We start from the raw sequence: 22239 nt of genomic DNA, 5'->3' as shown, positions 1-22239 counted from the left end.
GTGGACTTTCTTGGTACATAACGAGTTCCGCGTGGACTTTCTCTCTGAAAAGAAGTTGAGTAATGTACGCTGTTTAGAAGTTCGTTCGGTTGCGTCGCGCAAAGATATCATATTAACAAGATATCTAGCTCTCACATTTCCCGAACAAATCATTGCCAACATCCTTTTTTGCGAGCATGGCACCCTCAGACGAGTCCGCATCGATTCTCGTACATAGAAGTAGAGGAGAGAAATTTGAAATTCGTGCGCGCCAAAATAGCAGCACTGCGCACTTATACATACATGTTGAACGTGATGCCGTGTGATGGCTTTGCTGAACTGAAGATTGATTTCGCTCCAAGCGGACCGGGTCTGTTAGAATACTATTCATGAACTTCGTAAGCTGCTTAAACCAAATCAGTCTCTTTAACACTGTGTACAAATAGTATTACTAGGTTTTGTTATTATCTCCTATAGTGAAGCTCCCTTCAATACGCCAATGACCACAAATACCGCATAGTGTAAACTGTAAAGAGAATCCGAACTTAGTCTTTCGAAAGAAAAAAAACTAACATCGGTAATTATTCCGCGAAATGTGCCTACTATCAGACTCACCCTCAGTTAGTCACATAAACATTGAAATAAGTATCATTTTTAGTGATTAATAGACCTTTTTAATGCATACGAAAGCACTGACAAGTATGTCTTGGTCCATTGTCTGGAATCCCCGTTTTCTTGATTTTCCAACAGCAAGACGATGAGAAACGCTGCCAAATACCGTTGATAAGTCAACATAAATTGCGTCCACCAATATTTTGTGCTACGTTTAATCGATTTAGATATGTAGCTCATTAGATTTATTGTAGTAGAACGTTTCCTCACAAACTCAATGATGTTGTGATTATGTTATATACGGACTCATATGATGCTAGAGAAGCAGCCCAAGTACGATGCTGTCCTTCACGTTTATCTCAATACGCTCCACATAATTTCGATGACCAGTTGCGTGTTGTGTTGTGCTGGCACTTAGGTTCACGTGTTTCATTTCATGCGCACTTGGTTTTTTTGGTTGTTTGAACATATAACGCGAGCTTTGTATGATTGGCACGTTATTCCGGACATGCAATATCTTACTGTGTTGAAACAAGGCTCAAAGGACAATTTCTTTTCTAAGAATAGATATGTATATGAGGTTATTATATGTAAACATTCTGTTTATTTTACGTCTCATTTACACCGTATCTGTACAATCTATAACTTTATTCAAATGATCTGAAAAATTAATCAATTGTTCAATAAATATTGAAACATTATTGATTGATTTTAACCTAGGATGGCAATTTTCAATAAATAAAAATTAATGATACCATGCAGATATTCTCAAGAATCTAATTTACAAAATTTATAATGAAAAATGAAGACCTTACCACAATGAATAGGCTAAGACTAGGATGGAACAGAAGGTTAGTCCATCATTGGTCGGTTTTGTGGTTTTGGGCATATAAAGCTGCTGCTAAACGTTTTCTCCTCATAACCTTGATTGACTGGTTTTATTGTTGATCGAATTGTATTTAGATATCAATAACCGTGTCCATCCAACTCCTTACGTCGATATGAGCGAATAGATCATGCTGGAAATATGCGGGTAAGTGGATACGAAAGCAAAAGTTTAAAGTAGGAATACGTACCCATACAGGTAGTAGAAAAATGATAGCAAATATACTGCCAGTTTGATCCAACCTTCACGTTGGCATTTGGCAAGTACGTCCGCATTCATGATGCTCGTTGGGTCGTATAGGCCAGGTCCGGACATAACTGGGCGATTCTTGTATCTGTAATTGACAGGAGAACAAACTTTTATATTCCTGGTAATAGTAGTATCATGCTACTGTTAATTTTAAGATCTATAGATACGATCTGTGTACAAATATAAATTGAGGTACAGCATTACCATCAAAGTAATGTAAACTTACCGCCATATATGATAGGCAATTAGAGGAATGTTCATGGCTAGTGAGAACCATTCTCCCGCAAACAAGAACAATAAATTGAATAGTAGATGCAGCACGTATTCCGGAAGAACCAGCTATTAAAAATAGACAGACAAAAAGTGCGTATTTAAGGTATAACCAAAATATTGAACGGAATATATGACACTAAACAATACTCACGGGATTCAAAGAATTGCACTGATCAATGGGATTTTTATAGTCCGTTTTGAGCTCATCAAAAGCAATTACATGAAATATGGAGAAAAATATCAAAAATGCGTCGATTATTAAGGCTACAATATAGCTGAAGGCCGAAAAATTGAAAGCCATTTTTTTCTTGCTGGTTGATTCAGATTGGTCACTAAAGTTAATTTCTGGTGATGAGCCTGCAACAACGTGTTCAAAGTGAAAATAAAAATATGTAATGAAGCGTGTAGTTTCTTACCTGTCGTTCAAATTTCTTTTTAATTGACTTTCTGATGCCTGAACGCCGCAATCGCAGCTAAATAGGTACCAGCAGCTTTCAACCAAACAAAGCAGGTGACAGTGTGCAACGGGATAGATCCGTCACTTTACCATGTTCCATTTGGCATACAAACGAGGGAGTGCCCACAGTTCGGATTGCTACTTGTCAAAAGGACAGTATCTCATGTCGTTTTCGCTTGAGAAAACTGAAACTGACCCAAGGTAGTTTCATCAAACAAACACTTTTCACGAAACTGTGTTGATTTCGCACTTAGCAACGGGGGTTTGAGTAAAACTGATTTAAAAACCAGGTTCGAAACTGACTCGATTTTCAGTTCAACAACGTTGAAACTAGGTTCGAAACTGACTTCAAACAAACGGTTTGACAGCAGTTAGAGTGGAAACTGGGTTAGGTTTGGCATCAAGCGAAAACGACATCAGTATCTCACTCAACTAGAGGTGTGCAAAACAGCTCATTTTGGTGAACAGTTCCGAACCGATCAGCTCACCAAAGTGAATCGATTCGATGTATCAGCTCATCAGCTCTTTTAGTTCAAACGTAAGGTTCATTTTGTGCGCCGTTTTTCTTATGCACCGGTTTTCTTTCATATGCATGATCGAAATTGAATCATTGATTTGCAATGATGCAATGAATGCAATGCGAATTAACTTATCTTTAATTGATGTCGACTAAATTGAATCTCTTAAAGAGCCGAAGATCCGATCAGCTCGTAGCGTGTTCCCTTCGTCATAATGCAGTGAACTGGGTAGCAAATGAGTGAGCTGGTGAGCTGCGGTTCTTTTGAAAAGAGCTGTGAGCTGTAAGCTCACTTCAATGATTCGATTCACTGGAACAGCTCAGGAGCGAATTGCCCATCTCTACACTCAACGATTGACGATTGTTTTGATTGCTTGTGATAAATAGCATCGTGCAGCGTTGTTTCGTAGGTGTTTGCGGTGAAAATCTGGTTAATATGGAAAATGGTTGGGATTCGATGGTTGCGAAAATCGTTCGGGTGTACAAACTAACGAATGTGATTCAAACATTTCATGGGGAAGTCGAAACAATCCGAAAACTACAGACGATCCCCGAAGTTAGGTAAGTCTGAATTGGTTCCGAATACCGTTCGTTTTTTTTTCCTCTCAGGTGGCTATGGCACAGATAACGAACAGAGATCACATTGTGAGAAATAACTTGCGCAGTTTTATTTTGAAAATTGTATCAGTACACTCAGGCAAAAAATATATGGAATTTCATAATGATTTCGTATGGTTTTTAGCCACAAGAATATGAAGTCACGAAAATTGGAATTCCAATAAAACGCCTTATGAAATTCTTACGAAATTTTTAGGAACATTGTGCGAAATTTCTATGACAAACATAACTTCTCTCATATACTGTGGAATTCATAAGTTGTTCGTATGAAAACTATAATAGTGATAGATGAGATGTATACTGCAGAGGTATATTTTTCATATTAATCTTCTGAAATGGTGATTTTAGTGATTTTTGATGCATCATAAGATTTGCCTTATGATTTTCACTACTCAATTTGCCTGATTGTAGTCAAAAGAAATATTGGAAATTGTTATATTCGTTATTCCCATTTTTAGAAAATAACTAAACTCTATAACTTGCATTAAATTCAAAATCTTTCATAACAATGTTAATTTATTTAAACGCTAAATTAAATCGAATAATTTCTCAAAAATCAAATTAAAAGAATTGACAGAATTGAAATGTATTTGCGTGCATGCTCAATGCACCAATGTTGCATAATGTTGATGCTAACAGTTTATTTCTCCACAAACACATTGAAGGAAAGCATGCCGGTCCTGGTTGAAAAAATTGCCCTCTGTGCGGACCAGCGACGAAGAAAAGTCCCATCTCTATCGCGAAAATGGCAATGAAATTTTTCGTGGACGAAAGTGCCCCCACGTGGCATTGGAGGCCTACAGTAAATCCATTTTTGCTGCACCACGCGACTCAACTGCATTGGCAATGGCCCATGCCAACCGTGCTATTGTGCTGATGAGTTTGAAAAGATTTCGTGAGGCTTACGAGGACTGCCAGTTAGCACTGGAGGGTGCCTATCCAGAAGAAAATCGCCTGCGAGTGCTCTTCCGACAGGCGGAATGCGCACTGCAGGTGCGCGATCGCGAAGGCCTGGAGAAAGCGTTGGAAGAAATCGGAAAAATTTCCAACGAACAGGAACTGGCTACTTTTGAAATTGAAAGATGTGAGCGACAATAGTTATTTAAGATAAATATGCAGTAAAACAATTTTATTTCCAGTCAAAAGATTGCAACAATTAGCAGATCTTATTGCAATATCTGAGGTACCACCGGGTGTTACTGATTTGGAACTCAATTTACCACAAATTGAAGAGTAAGTAGATAGAATAGATTAACGAATGTAACATTTTTCCACCATACACCGGTTTATGCTAGTGTAGAGTAACACATTCCGCCAAAAAGGTTTAACAGTACCAATTGTAATAACATGTCTTGTTAGGAAGGTATCCGATGAACTCGGAAGGTATATGGTGGCAAAGGAGGATATAAAAATGGATTCTCCTATTGTTCAAGAAAAGGCTGCTTCTTTTGTTCCAGTGTATGATCCCCGAGGCCGCTCGGAGCTCCCGCCTTTTGATTGTCAGTACTGCGGTGAGGTTAATGTTATTCCATTTCCGTAAGTTTTTACATCACGAAGTAATGGTTTAGTTGCTAACAGAATTTACGCTTGAACAGATGCTCATCATGTGGAAGAGCGTGCTATTGCAGCATAACATGTCGACAAGAACACATTCCTGTCCATCGTTACGAATGTCCCGGTTATGAGAAACATTTGTGGTATCTCATAGGTATAGCACATTTAGGGATACGATGTTTTCTGGATGGGTTTCAGGATAGTATGCAGAAAATGAACAGCACAATTGAATGTACGGCAGAAGTATTTTTTGAAGATGTCCTGAATATAGCTGAAGAACAGCATCAGACCTATCATTATGGAAAGGTTCTAAGGCTAGTAACGAATTTGGACAAGATGTCTGTTTCGGATATGGTGCAATACTCACTGGTAAAACTTTATCAATATACAATGTAATCTGTTAAATTATATCTTTTACCGTAGACCGCGTACATGCTTTCATTATACTTGAGCGAATTTACCGACTTTTTCAAAACGCTGGGTGACAAGTCAGACATGATGTCGAAGGATAACTGGATAGTGTATGCCGCAAGTGTCATTTTAAGACATATTGGACAGTTAGTTTGCAATGGACATGCGATCAGCGAGTTGCGAGGTGTTTCTGCTTCCGAGAATAACTGTCTAGAGCAGGACAGTTTTAACATTAGAGCCGGGTTTTTGCATCGATATTACGAGAGCACACGCGTATTCACCGGAATATTTCCGCAGATCAGTATGTTTAACCACTCCTGTGATCCTAATATCCGTAATTATTTCAACAAAAGTGTGCTGACAGTCTATGCTACAAAAGATATCGAACCGGGTGGTGAGATATTTAACTGCTATGGACCGAACTGCAAATTGATGAACAAGGAACAACGTAACGCTGCCCTCAAGCAACAGTATTGCTTCGATTGTAAATGTAGTCGTTGCGTTTCCAATAAAGACGATGCATATGTAAGTTTTTTTAAGCGGGAATATTTTCCAAGTATAGAATTTAAATGATGTCAATTTTAGGAGAAATACGAGCACTTCAAATGCCCGTTCTCGAAATGTGCCAAGTATTTTCTGGTGAAACAAAACGTTGATCCTTTCGAAAAAGACATCAAATGTCCGTTATGTCGAAGAATTATTGATTGCTCCTGCTTTCAACTTATTGCTAGTGGAATGTCGAGCGAGCAGGAAAGTATGAAAACTAAAAACAAATTCTAGACAAATATTAATTCCTTTTTTTTTGTTATTTAAGGTTGTTACGAAGACTTTGAGGATGCAGTTAATGCTTACAACAAATGCGCACTAGTTCTATCGGAATTTCACGAAACAAAGATTACACTTGCTCACATGATTTTTATTCAGTATTTGCCCTTTTCTGGATTAGATGAAAGGTGTCTGAGAGCGTTGAAAAAACTAGCACAAGAGTTCATACACATACGAGAGCATCGGTTCGGTAAAATGAGCCCCGAATACGTTATGGCCTGCTTTTACCTAATGGACTTAGTTGTAATAGAATCCAAATGTGAGGGTGAGTTTCGTCTCGATCAAGCATCGGCAGAAATTATAAATGATTTCAAACAAGCTATTGAAATTTTCGGGAATGGTACTAGAACAAAACTATTGAATTATCTGAAAACTCATTTGGGGTAATTAGCCTACAAGTTCATAACGTTCGTAAAATAAAAGTTTGTCGTACTATCGCATTATTTCGTTTCCCATTTTTGTCTATAAATTAGAGAAATGTGTAACACTCTTCGTAAACTACAATACTCCTTTTCTTGCTGGTATAGAATCCTTTTTCAAAGCTTTGCATAAACGAATATAATAACCAAATCAGAAAGTAATGTTAAACGTTCCGACCTGAATTTAACCGACTGTGGGTCTGTAAATAATCGTTGTTATAATATGAAATATACTTCAACAAGTGGTATATCCTAATTATAATTATTTTAATTTAGTGTGTTCAGGATATGGTAAAAAAATATGTGCACAAATTAAGTTATTCATCAAGATTAACGGTTTATGGTGTTGGACGAGTGAAATACAGGTATTTTTTGCATCTGAATTATCGAATTCGTTGGTGGTAGGTTTGTTTATTGTGAAGTGGAAAGCAAAAGCTTGTAATTAGTTTAAAATAGTGAAAAAGATGAAATTAGGTTCAGCAAAATGAGGTGTTTGAATATTTCCATCAATAATAACCAAAAACCGATTCTTGAATCCAATCAAATATCCAGTATAATAAATCTAATATCCAAAACAATGGCTATGCTTTTCATCCGATGATCCATAAATTTCAAAATAGCATACTAGGTAGATGCCGTTAATGAACTTCACTTTATTCTTTGTAACGGAAACTAATAAATTGCAGTCCGGTGTTTAGTTTTCGCTGTCTAATACGTCGTGCAATAAGTCCCCGGTCTGACAAATAGATGGCGTCACCAATTAAAAATCCCTCTGGCTTCCAATAGATACATCTGTCAAAAGAAATTTGACGTCTCTATAAGGAACACGAATGCAGTATATAAGGAAATATTTGAATCCGAAATGAAAAAAAAATTTGCATTCAGGGTTTTGTTGGTTTGTGCAAAAAGTACATTTTGTTTCAATTTCTTCGCGTTTCGCCTTCGGCTTTGAATTGCTTTAAACACTGACGAGCTGAAAGCGAAACGCGAAGAAATTGAAAAAAAGTTTGTTGGGGATCCAACCTCCACCTCATTTTTCTTTTTAGAATTCAATATATTCCACAGCTCACGGATTATGGTAAATCGCGAAACCCCCGAAAAAATGCAAAGAAATGCTTTGACGACCATTATCCAAGCTCTGCTTCAAGTATTACAGGCTGAATTTGATCGTGGTCGTGCGAACACAGATTATGCACTACGCTCTTTTTGTCCAAATGAGGCTGTTGTTTTGCAAATCGTTTGAAAAGTTCATTGCATCATTATGGAAAAATGAAAAGTGAAGTTGCAGGAGATATAGCTTTTTAACACATGGATCAATAAGTCCCGAGACTAAAGCAGAGATGGCGCTCGTAGTAAACCAGTAACCACGTCTTTCTAGAGTACTAACCTTTGCTTGAAACGGGTCAAAATTTTAAGTCGATCCGACCAGAAACAGCTGAGTTATCGAGGTTGGAGTAAAGTCGTTTTGTAGTTTGTTTAAAAAATGAAAAAAACCGAGTTTCGTGTTTTGATAAAACATTGTTTTTAATGGGTAAAAACACCGTGCAAGCGAAACAATGGATTGAAAAATGTTATCCGGACTCTTGTCCATCAAAAGCAACGATTTGTCGGTGGTTCGCCGAGTTTAAACGTGGTCGTACCGACACAAATGACGCGGAACGCTCGGGTAGACCGGTGGAAGTCGTTACACCGGAAAATGTGAGTGAAGTGACAAAAATTATAATGAAATATCGTAAAGTGAAGCTCCGTGAGATTGCTGTGATGACACAGATATCATATGGAAGTGTATTTACTATCCTTCATGAAAAATTGACCATGAAAAAGGTGTGGGTGCCGCGATTGCTTTCGATGGAACAAAAACAGCAACGAGTCGATGGTTCAGAAAGCAGTTTATCGCCATTTACTCGCAACAAAAAAGATTTCTTGTGTCGTTACGTGACCATGGACGAAACATGGATACATCACTACACTCCAGAGTCGAGGCGGCAGTCATCTGAGTGGCGCACAGCTGGCGAAAGCCGTCCGAAGCGTCCGAAAACGCAGCAGTCAGCTGGCAAAGTCATGGGTCCAGTTTTTTGGGATACGCATGATTTTCATTGACTACCTCGAAAAAGGTAAATCGATCAACAGTGATTATTATATTGACTTACTGGTGCGTTTGAAGGAGGAAATCGCAAAAAAACGACCGCACATGTAGAGAAAAAAAATCCTTTTTCATTAAGACAATGCACCCTGCCACAAGTCGATGAAAACAATGGCGAAATTGAACGAATTAGGCTTTGATCTGCTTCCCCCCCCCCCATACTCGCCAGATTTTGCCCCCAGTGACTACTGGCTCTTTGCTGATCTTAAAAAAGGCTCCAGGGAAAAAGATTTGGCTCAAATGAGGAGGTCATCGCTGAAACTGAAGCTTATTTTGAAGCGAAAGATAATTTTTTTTATAAACATGGTATTGAAAAATTGGAAAAAACGTTGGAACCATTGTATCACCCTAAAAGGTGATTATGTTGATGAATAAAAAAAAATTTGCAAAAATAATGTTGTTTCCATTGTTAGTCTCGGGACTTATTGATCCATGTGTTACGTTTATTACTTAAGGCAATTTACATAACTTTGTCTGTGATTCTGATTAATATTAAAAATTTTACAAAAAAATTAATTTCGAGTAATTTGTGATTATCTCATACTATTGAAATTAACATAAATTGCTGATCACAAGGTTTTTTAAGGTTAAGTAGAAATCGTGATATCAAAAGAGTTGTGTAGAAATGTTAGAACGTCGTTAGAATAATTGTATCAAGATGAATCGACGATGTCGTTTATTATAGCTGCCAATTTTCGGTCGTTTCATTAATGTGTCATATTTGCACTATTTATTGTTTGGTTCCATCTAACTGCATCTACATGAAATATCATCTTATATTGTATGGATTGCTGATTTATTATTATTAACTGAAAACGGTAGGCAAAAGGGCTACCGACGACACGACCTGCCACTCGCCTTCCAAAACTGTATCGTAAATTTGACTACCCCTCAGTAACTGGTAATGTCAAAACGAAATCGCATGAAAAAATTTGAAGCTGGTATCACAAGTTGATAAATTATTGACTTGGAATAACAGTTACCTTGGTTACGCACTTTATACTGCTTGCCAAAGAGAAGTAAATGTTTTTATATCTCCAACTTTCTCTTCCAATAACTTTTATTCTTTTCGGTCAGGGGCAACATTTCGATCGTAGCGGACATTGTGACGACACCACCCACTGCTGAGTTATAGATCTGTCGTAGATTAATAGCTCGGCTCAAACCAACGAGGAGAACATGGGAATGATACAACGAGCTATGCGCGGCCAATCGACTACGGAAATAAGCGCACTGCTGCCCCTATATAACGTTCGCCGATTTCTCTGGGGAAGGATTCCATCAACAATCTTCGAATAAGGGTAAACAACCTGCTACGCAATCAACCGAGACAAGACTATTCGTATCACGCTAAATCGTACTGCTCGAAAGATAGTCGGTTTGATCATAAGCCTTTCCTGTATCAGGTCAACTGCAGCTAGTGGTTAATGTGTATCGAAGAATAGCTGGAACAAGTTAATTATCCATGTTCGTTGGGAAACGATAAAACTACAAATTTGGATCTCCGAACACAAAGTGTCTGTCGTTGATGTCATCGGGACGGATCATTGGTTGAGTCTTTCAACTATGATGGATGGAATTCCATTCAGAATACCGAAGCAAGTAGTGTGTTAAGACACTCATAGACTACGACAATCTGCAGATTTCGTCTGCAAAGTTTTCACCCAATGCAAAGTACATTTGGCGGAAATGTTGGTTGACACATTGAAACTGTGAGACTACTGTAATGATAAATGTTTCGGTTGGTTTATACTTTTGTTGATTGTTGATTCAATAAAATTTTGAAAATCGAGTTCATTTAAATGTAATTCTACTCCGTTTTCAATTTAGTAGTTTGCAACTGCGACATCGTCATAACGATTGCCGTACCATTAGTTTTCATCACATTGATAACCATCACGTAATGCGACATTACGTTATGTTTCATGAGTCTCAAATATCACATCACTCTTTGAAGACTTTTCAATGTTGCGTTCTGCTGTGTTCATCAATAGTTTTCTTTTGTTTTAAATGCCTGACTCAAATGCATCAATTCTAGTTCCATATTACTCCAATGAGCAGGTCATAATTTATTACGGGCAGTTGATACCACCTCATACATCGCAAAATTTCTTCAATTTATCTAGAACAGTGATTAATCTAAATAGAAACCTTATGCTCATATAAGTAGGATAACGAATTTTCGTTTGAGCACAATGCCGAAGTAAGGAGATATCCTGGAGAGATTCTTTTAACGTGTAAACTCAAAAATTAAATCAAATTATAATTAGAGGATAATATGTATCGTTTTTTATGTGAAATTTAAACAATCACCGGCTTTTGTCACTCGACAGTTTTAGAAATAGTTTGAATTGGTTCGTTTGTTTATTTATTTTGGGGCTCCTTGGTAACTAGTTCATGGCAACTTAAACAGTGTTGCTCGGGATGATTATTTTTATCATTATCAAGGGGTCGCTTTATTTGTGGTAACTGGCGGTAAATCGTGCACGGACAATTTTAATGCTGTTTTTTCTTCGGAGTGTTATTTTATTTGTCAGACCAGGGGTTATTTTAATTTTATTTGACCGACGTGTTGAGTTGCCTATCTGGGTTTGATTTTCAATTCCATCTTTAAAATCAAAAATTCTCAAGACAATAGAGGAGAATAACCACAAAGTAGAAATTTCTGAATTCGAAAAACAATTTCCCTACGTAGTTTATATAATAGATATTGCTTGTATCGATAGCAGTGTCTGTCCATAATCAAATTCATTCCAAGACCGAGAATGGGTGACTTCTCTCGTACACTTGCGTGCAAGATGTATATTTTTTCTGCTATAATTTCTTGCATAAGAGAAGCCATAATTTTGACGTTTGTCAGTTTTCTCCGCAGTTTCTTTTGAGCGAAGAAATCGAAATATGTAATGTTCTTTTTGTTTACTTTTAACTTTGACTAAATATTTTCCGTCAGTAAGGCTTCTTTGCGCAACTGAAGGGATTTAACCGGTAAACATAATCTGCGATAATTATTCTGTGAAAGGCTAATTTGTACTTATCGGATTTACTTTAAAGGAAGTGTGTCAGCTCGAAAGTTTTCTGCTTATGGAAAAATGGGAACTATAACCAAATAAAGACTTGCCCGGATGAGCTGGATGTATGATGCGGAGGAAGTTGAACACTTCAGGAAAATTGCTACCTCACAGAAAAAAATCCCAAAGATAATGGCTCTCAATGGCTTTCTGGAGTTCTTTCAACGGGAGAAGGTACCTACTGTAATTGTTCTTTAAATTTCAGCGTTGATTGTAATGCAATTGATTTTTTAGACTTTTCGTCCAAAAAAGAAGTTCACCCAAGGAACCATACGATATTCACTACACAAGCAAGCTCATGCCAGTTTACAATCGGGTATCAATTTGAGAGAAGTGGTTAAACTGCCTTCGGGTGAAAATATGAATGATTGGCTAGCGGTTCATGTAGTGGATTTCTTCAACAGAATTAATCTGATTTATGGTACAATATCAGAATATTGCAATGTTACGACCTGTCCAACGATGAGCGGTGGCTCCAAGTACGAATATCTATGGGCCGATGGGGAAATCTTCAAAAAACCGATTCAACTACCTGCTCCTAGATATATAGAGCTGCTAATGGATTGGGTGGAGAATCAAATTAACAACGAAGCGCTTTTCCCGGTATCAACTGATGTGCCATTTCCGAAATCTTTCCCCAACTTATGTAAAAAGATATTGGCTAGACTGTTCAGAGTCTTCGTACATGTTTATATTCATCATTTTGACCGGATCGTCAGTATTGGAGCGGTAATTGTTTATTGAAACAATAACAGTGTTATCTTTAGAAATCTAATGTTCATTTTGACTTTTCAGGAAGCTCACGTTAATACGTGCTATAAACACTTCTACTACTTTATTCAGGAATTCGATCTAATGTCGGCAAAAGAACTAGAACCGCTCGCGACGATGACTGCGCATATGATCAAGGATTAAATAGCATGCTAATCAGAATTTTGACAAAATCTTATTAAAATTTACTAATAATGAAATTGTATGCTAAGTTTGTAAAATAATTTGTTCATGCATTGAGTGAAGAATAAATTTAAAATTAGTAGAAAATATCTGGAGCAAACGGTTTTCTAAAAGTCTTGGCATAACATTCCTTTGGTGGAATTTGGCCTTTCTGTTTCAACAGACTTCGCAGCCGATTCTTAGTGTACAGAATCATTGCATGACTAATACTATGGATCCTACTGACACTAAGAATCCTTACAGGTCGGGGCTCGAACCTACTGGCTTGTAAGACCACCATCCTATGCATTGAACCGCCAACCCGGGGTGGCATTCTACATTAGTAAAAAAACGTTCATTATGATCAGGTAATGTTCACAGATATCAGTGATATCACAGATCAGCTGTTTTTCAAAGAAGGGCAACATTGACAGCAAATGGAGAAAAAAGTCAACTTTTTTTCAAATCCTGTTTGGAAATTATCGTACATTCTCAGATCAATTTTTGATTAGTCGATGAATTGTTGGTTTATCTTTAAGAGGCGTGCAAATTTTACCACTTTCCTTCTATATCTACTGAATAAATCAGCATAAAAAAGTTTCACCCTTTTTCGATTGGTTTACTTTTATGCTTCCTGTGTGAATTATGAAGTAACGTCCTTGTGCATTTAGCGTGAAATTGATTGGTTTTCGCAATTTACTTCCAGTAGTAAAAGGTTCGTAAACCATCTAAAATAAAGAAAATAAATAGGTTTCGCCCTTCCTTACTAGCAATCAGAGATGCCAGATATTTTCATAGAAAATCTGTATTATCCTGTAAAATAAATCTGTATATATCTGTATTTACTAATAAAATGAATTTTCTGCTATGAAATAATGTTAAAAGATATCCCAACAGATTGTAATTATAAATGAGAGACTCAATGAGAACGACGAGATTTTATATAAACTTTTTTTCAACAGCAATAGAATCTCAATTTCATATACTATCTCTTATCTAGTATGAAAATGGTGACTTCATAAGTTGACATTTTAACCTCAGTCAAGTCATAATGTTCTCAATCTGACAAAGTTTCGTGGTGCTATGAACAAATACAAACATAGTATTTGCTATGACTTCCTTGAATATCAACTGATATTAGTTTAAAATTGTTTAGAAGTGTTCATCAAATATTTGCACAAAGAGTTTCTCTTTAATTTGTGATTTGTCAGTTCATTAATTAACTATTACCTCGACACTGCAATCAAGTACGAAGAGAGAAGGCACAAATCTCCAAATAACTAGGGGAACGTGCCACTTGAGCCAATTAGTTCTGATTCCTGAGAGATAGATTAGACGGAAAGATCCTTTTTGTGTGAAATCTGTATAAATCTGTATTACATTCAGGAAATCTGTATAAAATCTGTATTCTGTATTTAATCTGTATTCACATGTACAAATCTGTATAATACAGCTAAATCTGTATAAATGGCATCTCTGCTAGCAATTGAAATATCAGCTGTTTTTCAAAGAACGGCGAATCTAACATTGACAGCAAATGGAGAAAATCATCGATGAATGTTTCGACTTTGGTTTCAAATCGTGTTTAGAAATTATCGTATATTCTCTGATCAATTTATGATTAGTCTATGAATTGTTAGTTTATCTTCAAAAGGCACGAAAATGTTACCACTTTCCTTCTATATCCACTGAATAAATCAACATAAAAAGAGTTTCGCCCTTTTTCGATTTGTTTACTTTTATACTTCCTGTGTGAATTATAAAGATACGCCCTTGCGCATTTTTCATGAAATTGGCTGGTTTTCGCTACTAAGACAAATCTGTGAGTAGTTTTATTGTTTCTTTTACTATTTCCAGTAATAAAAGGTTCGGTAACCATCTAAAATAAAGAAAATAAATAGTTTCGCCCTTCCTTACTAGCAATTGAAGTATCGCCCTGTTTGTTGGCATGGAACACGGAGGGCGAAACTTGCGTAAACAAATGGAATGACAGTTTCGCCTTTTATAGTTCTTTGTATTACTAAGATTGAGATTCTTGTAGAATACGAATTTTCAGACAAAATTGTAGGATTTTGAAGCATTTATTGGTAGGAGAGAGAACCTCGATTTGTTTACTTTTGTAAGATACGTCCTTCTTTGAAAAACAGCTGATATCGCCCTGTCTGTTGGCATGGAACACGGAGGGCGAAACTTACGTAAACAAATGGAATGATAGTTTCGTCCTTTACAGTTCTTTGTATTACTAAGATTGAGATTTTCATATAATCCGTATTTTTAGGCAAAATTGTAAGATTTTGAAGCATTTATTGGTAGCATTTATATTTGCAGATTACTGCCACTTACACAACTGTTCGCCTTAATCTGACAAAACGTTCGATAGATTTTCTTGTATATTTTGTCAACTACAACGATTGGAACACTTCTTACACGATATCCTTAAGTGTTGAACTCGCACTTTATTCCCACAGGTCGTATATGAAACAAATGTCGATAGTCCCACAACAAAAAAAACCCAACTGCAAATGACAGTTTCTCTTTGTTTACTTTCGCGATTTACCGGATTGATTTTATATATGACACCTTACTCTTTGCTAATTTTCTAGTTAAAATTATAAGCTTTCGACGTATATTGGAAACATTCAAGAAACTGCAGTAATGACTCCGTAATAATCAAAACAGAAAGTATACAAAGATAGGCTCATACTTGTCGTGGGACTATCGATGTGTCTATCTGTTTTCTGTGCTCCTATTTCAATGTATAGCAAATTCAAAATTTAGAGCTAATCCAGGAGTGTTCAGTTCAGTTACTCGTGTTTCATATATAGGAAAAAAATAAAAGTTAACATTAGACAGTAGAATTCGTTTTTTTTTCTTATAGTAATCATTACAAATAACCGATGTTTGTTTGGTTTTGTTTTTGATAAAATTCTGAATTTTTATGTATTTTCGGATTTCAACACCAATTTTCAACTTGTGTTGTGATATTTTAGGATATTTTACATTTTTTGAAGCAAATTAGAACCAGTGGCTACGGGTTTGCCCGGGTTGGCGGTTCAATGCGTAGGGTGCTGGTCTCACAAACCAGTTGTCGCATGTTCGAGCCCCGACCTGGAAGAATTCTTAGTGTCAGTAGGATCGTAGCACCAGCCATGCAATGTTCTGTGCGCTAAAAAACATGTCCATTTCAACGGGGAGATCTAGTTTCATTTTTTGAACGCAAATTCGAAATATATTTAGAACTGCCGACGAATTTGTTTCAAATTAATGAAAATTTGAAACACGAATAGAACATTGTTTTGAATTTCTTGCGTAAGTGTAAGTAGCGAGATCTGACAGGCCAAATGTCAAAGCGTCAAATGACATATCAGAAATTGTCAATATAAGCTGCAAATGTTTCGCACTGAATAATGGACGATCTAACGTTGTGTTTCACAGCTAGAGACGTTCGCGTGTGAGGATGACGAATACGAGTTTAGCTGTCAAAATACAAGAGAAAACAACTTTCCACTAGTAAAATCATTTATTACTTATTTACAACGTCATTTGATCAAGCGAAATGTTAATTTTAGTGTGAGAAAAATCATTTTCCACCTCTGTTATTTTTGCAGCACCCAAGATTCTGTTTCATTCGATGCAAATTTCAGCATGTGAGAAAATGTTATGTTGATCATTTTCAAATGACTTTATTTGTCGCGTACATATATGCGCAAACCAAACCAAATATGCGATATTATGTTGAGATTCTTATAGCATTTTGATTTATTCTTTTAGCGTTCAAAATAACCTCAACCGAACCGAAACAAATTCTGGATTTGGATATTTGTCTACATATCATCTTATAAAATCAAAAATGATTACACGAAATATGAGAAAATTATTTTTCTTACATTTTTAAATGAACAGTTCTTGTAACAGATCCTAAAATTCTACAATATAATTGAAATTATATGAGTTCCCCATAAAATTCAATCATCATTCTAAGAAAGGTTCAAATAATAAAAATTAGATGACGCGTCAGGTAAAATTAGTTTTGCGTTATATTGCTCAAAGAAAAAATTCTAGCTTGCCATCATCCAGAAATCTGTTTAAAAGTTCACGACAGAAATTAATCATTTTCGAGATCATTCATTTTGTTTGTTCGTATCTGATTTAGTATAGAACCGATTTTAAATCTTCGCGCTGAGATCATCAAGCTCGACGTTAATTTTTGACAGTTTTGAACTATACGATATCCTGTCATTTCAGAGCAGGCATCCAGAGTTGTGAAAGCCTGTTCGATAGTCCCACGACAAAAGGGTCTAACTGCAAATGAGAGCCTGTTTACTTTCTCTTTTGATTATTACGCAATTTCTTGAAAGTTTCCAATATAAATCGAAAGTTTGTGGTGTTAACTTGAAAGGTCTTCGCAAAGTAAGGCGTCAAATATAAAATCAATTCGATAAATCGGGAAAGAAATAGTAAACAAAGAGAAACTGTCAATTGCAGTAAGGCCCTTTTGACGTGAGACTATCATTATAATGTTATAACTAAAGTACCTAAAACCGGGTGACGATTTCTCATCCGTAATGTTGGCAACAATTCAAAACATTTAATCCGAAATGTTTTTGTATCGTAAGCTTTACATTGTAATTGACAGGTCGTTTACTCGTTTTTAACTGGAAGCTGTCATTCCAAACGAACCGCTATCGTCACTCTGGTTATAGGCACTCCATTTTATATAAGTTAACTGTGACTCTATAAATTCCATAAAACATTAAGAACTTTTGTAATGCAAATATAAAGTGGAAATTTGCAATTATACGACTAGTAAAAGATTATATGTGTATAACATGCATTCATAATACTGAAATACAGTATATAATTCTTCTTTATCGATTTAATCATAGCGTCACAAATAACAATCAAACCTTTTATATACACACTTAGAAAATTTCGCAGTATTCGGTAATTTTTTACCGAATTTTCAACAGCTGAACGTTCGGTAATCAGTTCGGTAATTGAATTCATTACTGATCGTTCGGTAATTGCTGAACTGTCAAACAACTACCGTAAACCGACGACACGACCTGCCACTCGTCATCAAAACTGTATCGCAAATTTAACTACCCCTCAGTAACTCGTAATGTCAAAAATGAATCGTTCGAAAAATATTAAAAACTGGCAACTAAGAATAAACAACTCTACTTCCAATAACAGTTACCTTCACCCAGACCCTGTCAGCTTGGAGCGAAATCAATCTTCAGTTCAGCAACGCCATCGCACGGTGTCACATTCAACATATCATGTCAATTGTATGGATGCGCAGTGCTGCTATTTTGGCGCGCACGAATTTGACATTTCTCTCCCCTACTTCTGTGTACGAGATTCGATGCGGACTCGCCTGAGGGCGCCATGCTCGCAAAAAATGTTGTTGCCAATGATTTGTTCGGGAAATGTGAGAGCTGGATATCTTGTTAATACGATGTCTTTGCTTCACCGTAGAAACTGGTGTTTATTATAAAATCAAATTAATTTGGTCGAAATTTGAAGAATAGTTTTGTTGAGATAAACCATGAACGTTCAACAGACAAAATAAAATGATTTAATGTTCGAACAATAGCTCGTAAAACCTGGATAATGGGAACAATACTGAGTGAAAAGGTAGTGATTATCTTAGACAAACATCGTCAGTTGATTATTGGGATGCCACCACTGAATCGAACTAGAAAATTCGAAGATGTCGAAGTTATTGCATGTTGTTCATATGCTTCATATATTTAAAAATATGTAAATAAGCACCGGAGAACATTTATGTTTGAAGCTTTTAAAGCGTTCTCTTTGAAAATGGCATATTGGACATACTTGACATATTCATAATTTTAAATTATGACTGTTTCAATAAGCATATGAACAAATTATGATCAATTATTTGTATGTTTATATAGTTTCTTAAAATATATTAAAAAAAATCAGTTGAATATTTGTTGCAAATTGTTGTTATCGTTTTTGTTCTTGATTAAAAAAGGCGGGTGAGTAATGTCAGAGACATAACTGGATGTCGTGAATACGAAAAAACTGACACGCTCCCATCACTTTTCCGAATATCAGTTAGTTGATTGATTGTATGAATTGTGCAAGCTTTCCTCTTTTTCACTAATAGAATTTGAAGCGATACAACTACATTAAAGTACAGTTTAGTTACATTTAACAGCTACTATTCTACAACTATATATTCCAAACTTGAAACAATTCCTTTTTAATTTGCTAATATAGGAAGCTAGGTACGACAAATTTGTAGTTTATTTTTATTGAAGCTATGAAGTTCGAAGATGTCTGATTCTTCTCGAAATTTCAGTACGAGACAATTGCAATGGCCTGGTCTGAAATGTATCTACGATCTTCGGTATGCAAGAGTGATTCTAATAATAATAATAATAATGATAATAATAATAATAATAATAATAATAATAATAATAATGATAATAATAATAATAATAATAATGATAATACAGATTAATCTGTATATATGGCAACCCTGTTTCGCAAGGCATATTTTCACACGACCCCATACTAGTATAAAGATGTGTTCAACATCATCATTTTCGCTTTCGCATTGCCGTTCGTAATTGAATGTGTTAGTGACGGTACAAATCTGCTTTTCTACCTGTCTTCGGAGCCATCGTTCTGACGGTGTCTCGTACGTACAGAGTAGCTGCTTTAACTTAAATGACGCTATTTCTCACATCACATTTCCTTTTATACGTGCTAGTGGTAGCACGGTAGGACGTCCCCTTTGTTAGAATTCCTTTCCTATACGCAGAACGGGAAACAGTGAAACGATATAAAAGAGAGAGTTAGCAGAGCGGCAGCCAGTAATACTGAATGGGTCGTCGAGCTGTGGAGGAACAATTAAGGGCAAGGCAAAGTCCCGCTCAAACCGTGCTGGTCTGAAGTGCCCAGTTGGCGGCAGAATCCATCGTTTGCCTCGGAAGGGGAACTACGCCGAGCGTGTCAGTGCTGGTGCATCGGTCTATCTGGCGGCAGTGATGGAGTACTTGGTTGCCGAAGTGTTGGAGTTGACCGGTAACGCTGCCCATGACAACGAAAACGAAAATCATCCCTCGCCATCTGCAGCTGGCCATCCGTTGAAAACCCCGTCCTTTTCAGGATGACCACATCACTGTGATAAAGAAATATTTAGAATTGCTTTAAGTTTAGCCAGTTCTGATACGCCTGGAAAGTAGAATGCGCAAATCAAGTGGAAACATTTGTTCTAACAATTTTTGTTTTCGGCCGCATACTAAAGTACTCGCGACAAAAATACATATTGATCTGTGGCAACTCTGTTTCGCACGGCATATTTGTAAACTAGTATAAAGATGTGTTCAAAATCATCACTTTCGCTTTCGCATTGCCGTTCGTAATTGAATGTGTTAGTGACGGTGCAAATTATTTTAACTCCCATCTTGATGAATCTTTTGGTAGGAAATATTGAGATCTGAGATGGTTCTCGTGTGTGTCTTGTTTCGGTAATGGGCCTTGCTGGACTTTTTGGCTGCCTTTTTCGGTGGCATTGTGCTGACGGTGTCTCGTGCATTCATATCGGGAAACAATGAGACGACAGGTCCTCGATGTTGCTGTCGTGTGTCTTGTTTCGGGAAGAGTTGCTCAGCAAATGATAGGAAAAGTGAACCATTCAACTTTTATATGGATGCTCTTGTATAGATACAGACATCTCGCGTTCTGATTGGCTGGTGCTGTCATGGGTTAAATCAAACAGGTTTTTCAATAGTGTACTATTGAAAAACTTCAATATTGTTGTTATACACGTTCAAGTTGAATATTTTCGATTCTATTGGTAGTTAGATTATATAAATCCTTTTACAGATCACTGAGCTATGAGCTTTCAAAATACGAGAAAGGCAAACGCGCCATATGAATTATCCTCTTTGATACTCGTTTATACCAAACATTTCAGAAAAGTTTAATTGTGAACTATTTAAGAATATGTCACACAACTGAAAGTTTTATCATAAAATTGTGATCATATTTCCGATGGCATGTAGCAAGAATTATGTTGATTCGTTAGATATAACAGGAGATATTCACGATCAAAAACTTATCACTCTCTCAGAGGGTAAATTTTGAAAAGGCGCCCCATAGTAAAGTAAGTCGTATTCACGACAATAAAACATTCTTAGTTACTCGAAAACTGAGTAGAACGCATAACTAACTTTATTTTAATTAATATAACATTTTATTTCCTCAATGTTATTATTATTTGATTCACATGTTGAGCATATACAATGCCAAGGATTGGTGAGGTTGATAATAGTTCTTCTCCTGCGTGATCTCATTCATTGGCGAATTTTCTTTTTCCAGTTGTCTATAAAAGAAATATTTCGTTAGCTACGAAATGAAATTTCTTTAATTTATAATTTGTTGTTACCCTCATGCATCTAGAGATAGATTCCTTGGTGGTCATCATTATTGCACAGGATACCGACCCGATTAATCAGGCTTGCTGAAGCAAATGCAAATTAATTTCTTTTACATTGACTTCCGATGATGTTTCGCGGCGTCGCCACACGGATTTACTCTAGGACGAGAAAAAAATTTTCTTCCGCAAACAGAAATACACAAAATTTTATCGCACTAGTGCGAAACGATATGCTTACACGTTGAGAGCTTCACCGGAAGTAGAATATATAACTTTTCCATTTGTTTATGTTTATTTGTACTATTGGGATACCATGGTAGCAAGCTCGTAACAACCACAACAGTGTTGCTAAAGAATATTATTTTCACCATTATCAAAGGGTCGCTATATTTGTGGTAACTGGTGGTAAATCGCTCACTGACACTTTATATTCCAATTTTTCTTCTGAGTATTTGGTCGTGTCGTCGCGTAAACTGTAAACCAAATGGATCTAACAGATTGTTCGGTAATTTTTGTTTGTTTGTTTTCCTTTGGTTAAAATTCTGTATTTTCGAATTTCAAAAAACACATATTCACAAAAATGAATGAAGAAAATGGTTTTATTCCACGAGAAATTTAAAAAGAGTCAGATGTTCCGACTGACCGGAATTATGAGCGCCTTCCAAAACACTGCACAATCCGTCGAGTCCAACAAAATTTACCCTTGAACGATTTGTGTTGGCAGCAAGTGGACAAGTGATACACAATTAATTTCTGCCTATAAGTAAACAAAAAGCTGTTAGTGACTCTAATGTCTTAAAAACTGTACCTGTACCTCAAACCATTCAATGAACCCTTCAACATTTTTTTCGTTTTGTTAATAAAAAGACACTCACT

General features: G+C 36.3%; 3 protein-coding genes across 3 annotated transcripts; 2 read left to right on the top strand and 1 right to left on the bottom strand.

The window, feature by feature from the left end:
• Nucleotides 1–1199: 1199 nt before the first annotated feature.
• LOC131432733 (protein cornichon) lies at nucleotides 1200–2573 on the bottom strand. The gene is made up of 5 exons (XM_058599214.1): nucleotides 2416–2573; nucleotides 2151–2356; nucleotides 1953–2065; nucleotides 1668–1811; nucleotides 1200–1610 (listed from the first exon to the last, which is right to left on the bottom strand). Exons 2-5 carry the CDS (start codon nucleotides 2298–2300, stop codon nucleotides 1583–1585), a joined length of 435 nt encoding a protein of 144 aa, XP_058455197.1. The 5' UTR covers nucleotides 2301–2356; nucleotides 2416–2573; the 3' UTR covers nucleotides 1200–1582.
• Nucleotides 2574–3287: 714 nt separating this feature from the next.
• On the top strand, nucleotides 3288–7365 carry LOC131428318 (SET and MYND domain-containing protein 4). Its single transcript, XM_058592191.1, has 8 exons — nucleotides 3288–3534; nucleotides 4257–4675; nucleotides 4731–4824; nucleotides 4951–5127; nucleotides 5187–5514; nucleotides 5569–6081; nucleotides 6142–6310; nucleotides 6371–7365. The coding sequence occupies exons 1-8, from the start codon at nucleotides 3410–3412 to the stop codon at nucleotides 6766–6768; spliced, it is 2223 nt and encodes a 740-aa protein (XP_058448174.1). The 5' UTR covers nucleotides 3288–3409; the 3' UTR covers nucleotides 6769–7365.
• Nucleotides 7366–11795: 4430 nt separating this feature from the next.
• LOC131428317 (MOB kinase activator-like 3) lies at nucleotides 11796–13056 on the top strand. The gene is made up of 4 exons (XM_058592190.1): nucleotides 11796–11928; nucleotides 11995–12185; nucleotides 12246–12740; nucleotides 12807–13056. Exons 2-4 carry the CDS (start codon nucleotides 12066–12068, stop codon nucleotides 12924–12926), a joined length of 735 nt encoding a protein of 244 aa, XP_058448173.1. The 5' UTR covers nucleotides 11796–11928; nucleotides 11995–12065; the 3' UTR covers nucleotides 12927–13056.
• The last annotated feature ends 9183 nt before the right edge of the window (nucleotides 13057–22239 follow it).

The sequence above is a fragment of the Malaya genurostris genome, chromosome 2 (assembly GCF_030247185.1).
Source record: "Malaya genurostris strain Urasoe2022 chromosome 2, Malgen_1.1, whole genome shotgun sequence".
NCBI lineage: Eukaryota > Metazoa > Arthropoda > Insecta > Diptera > Culicidae > Malaya > Malaya genurostris.
Note: the sequence above shows the minus strand (reverse complement) of the source record. Positions and strands in the feature narration are given on the sequence as shown.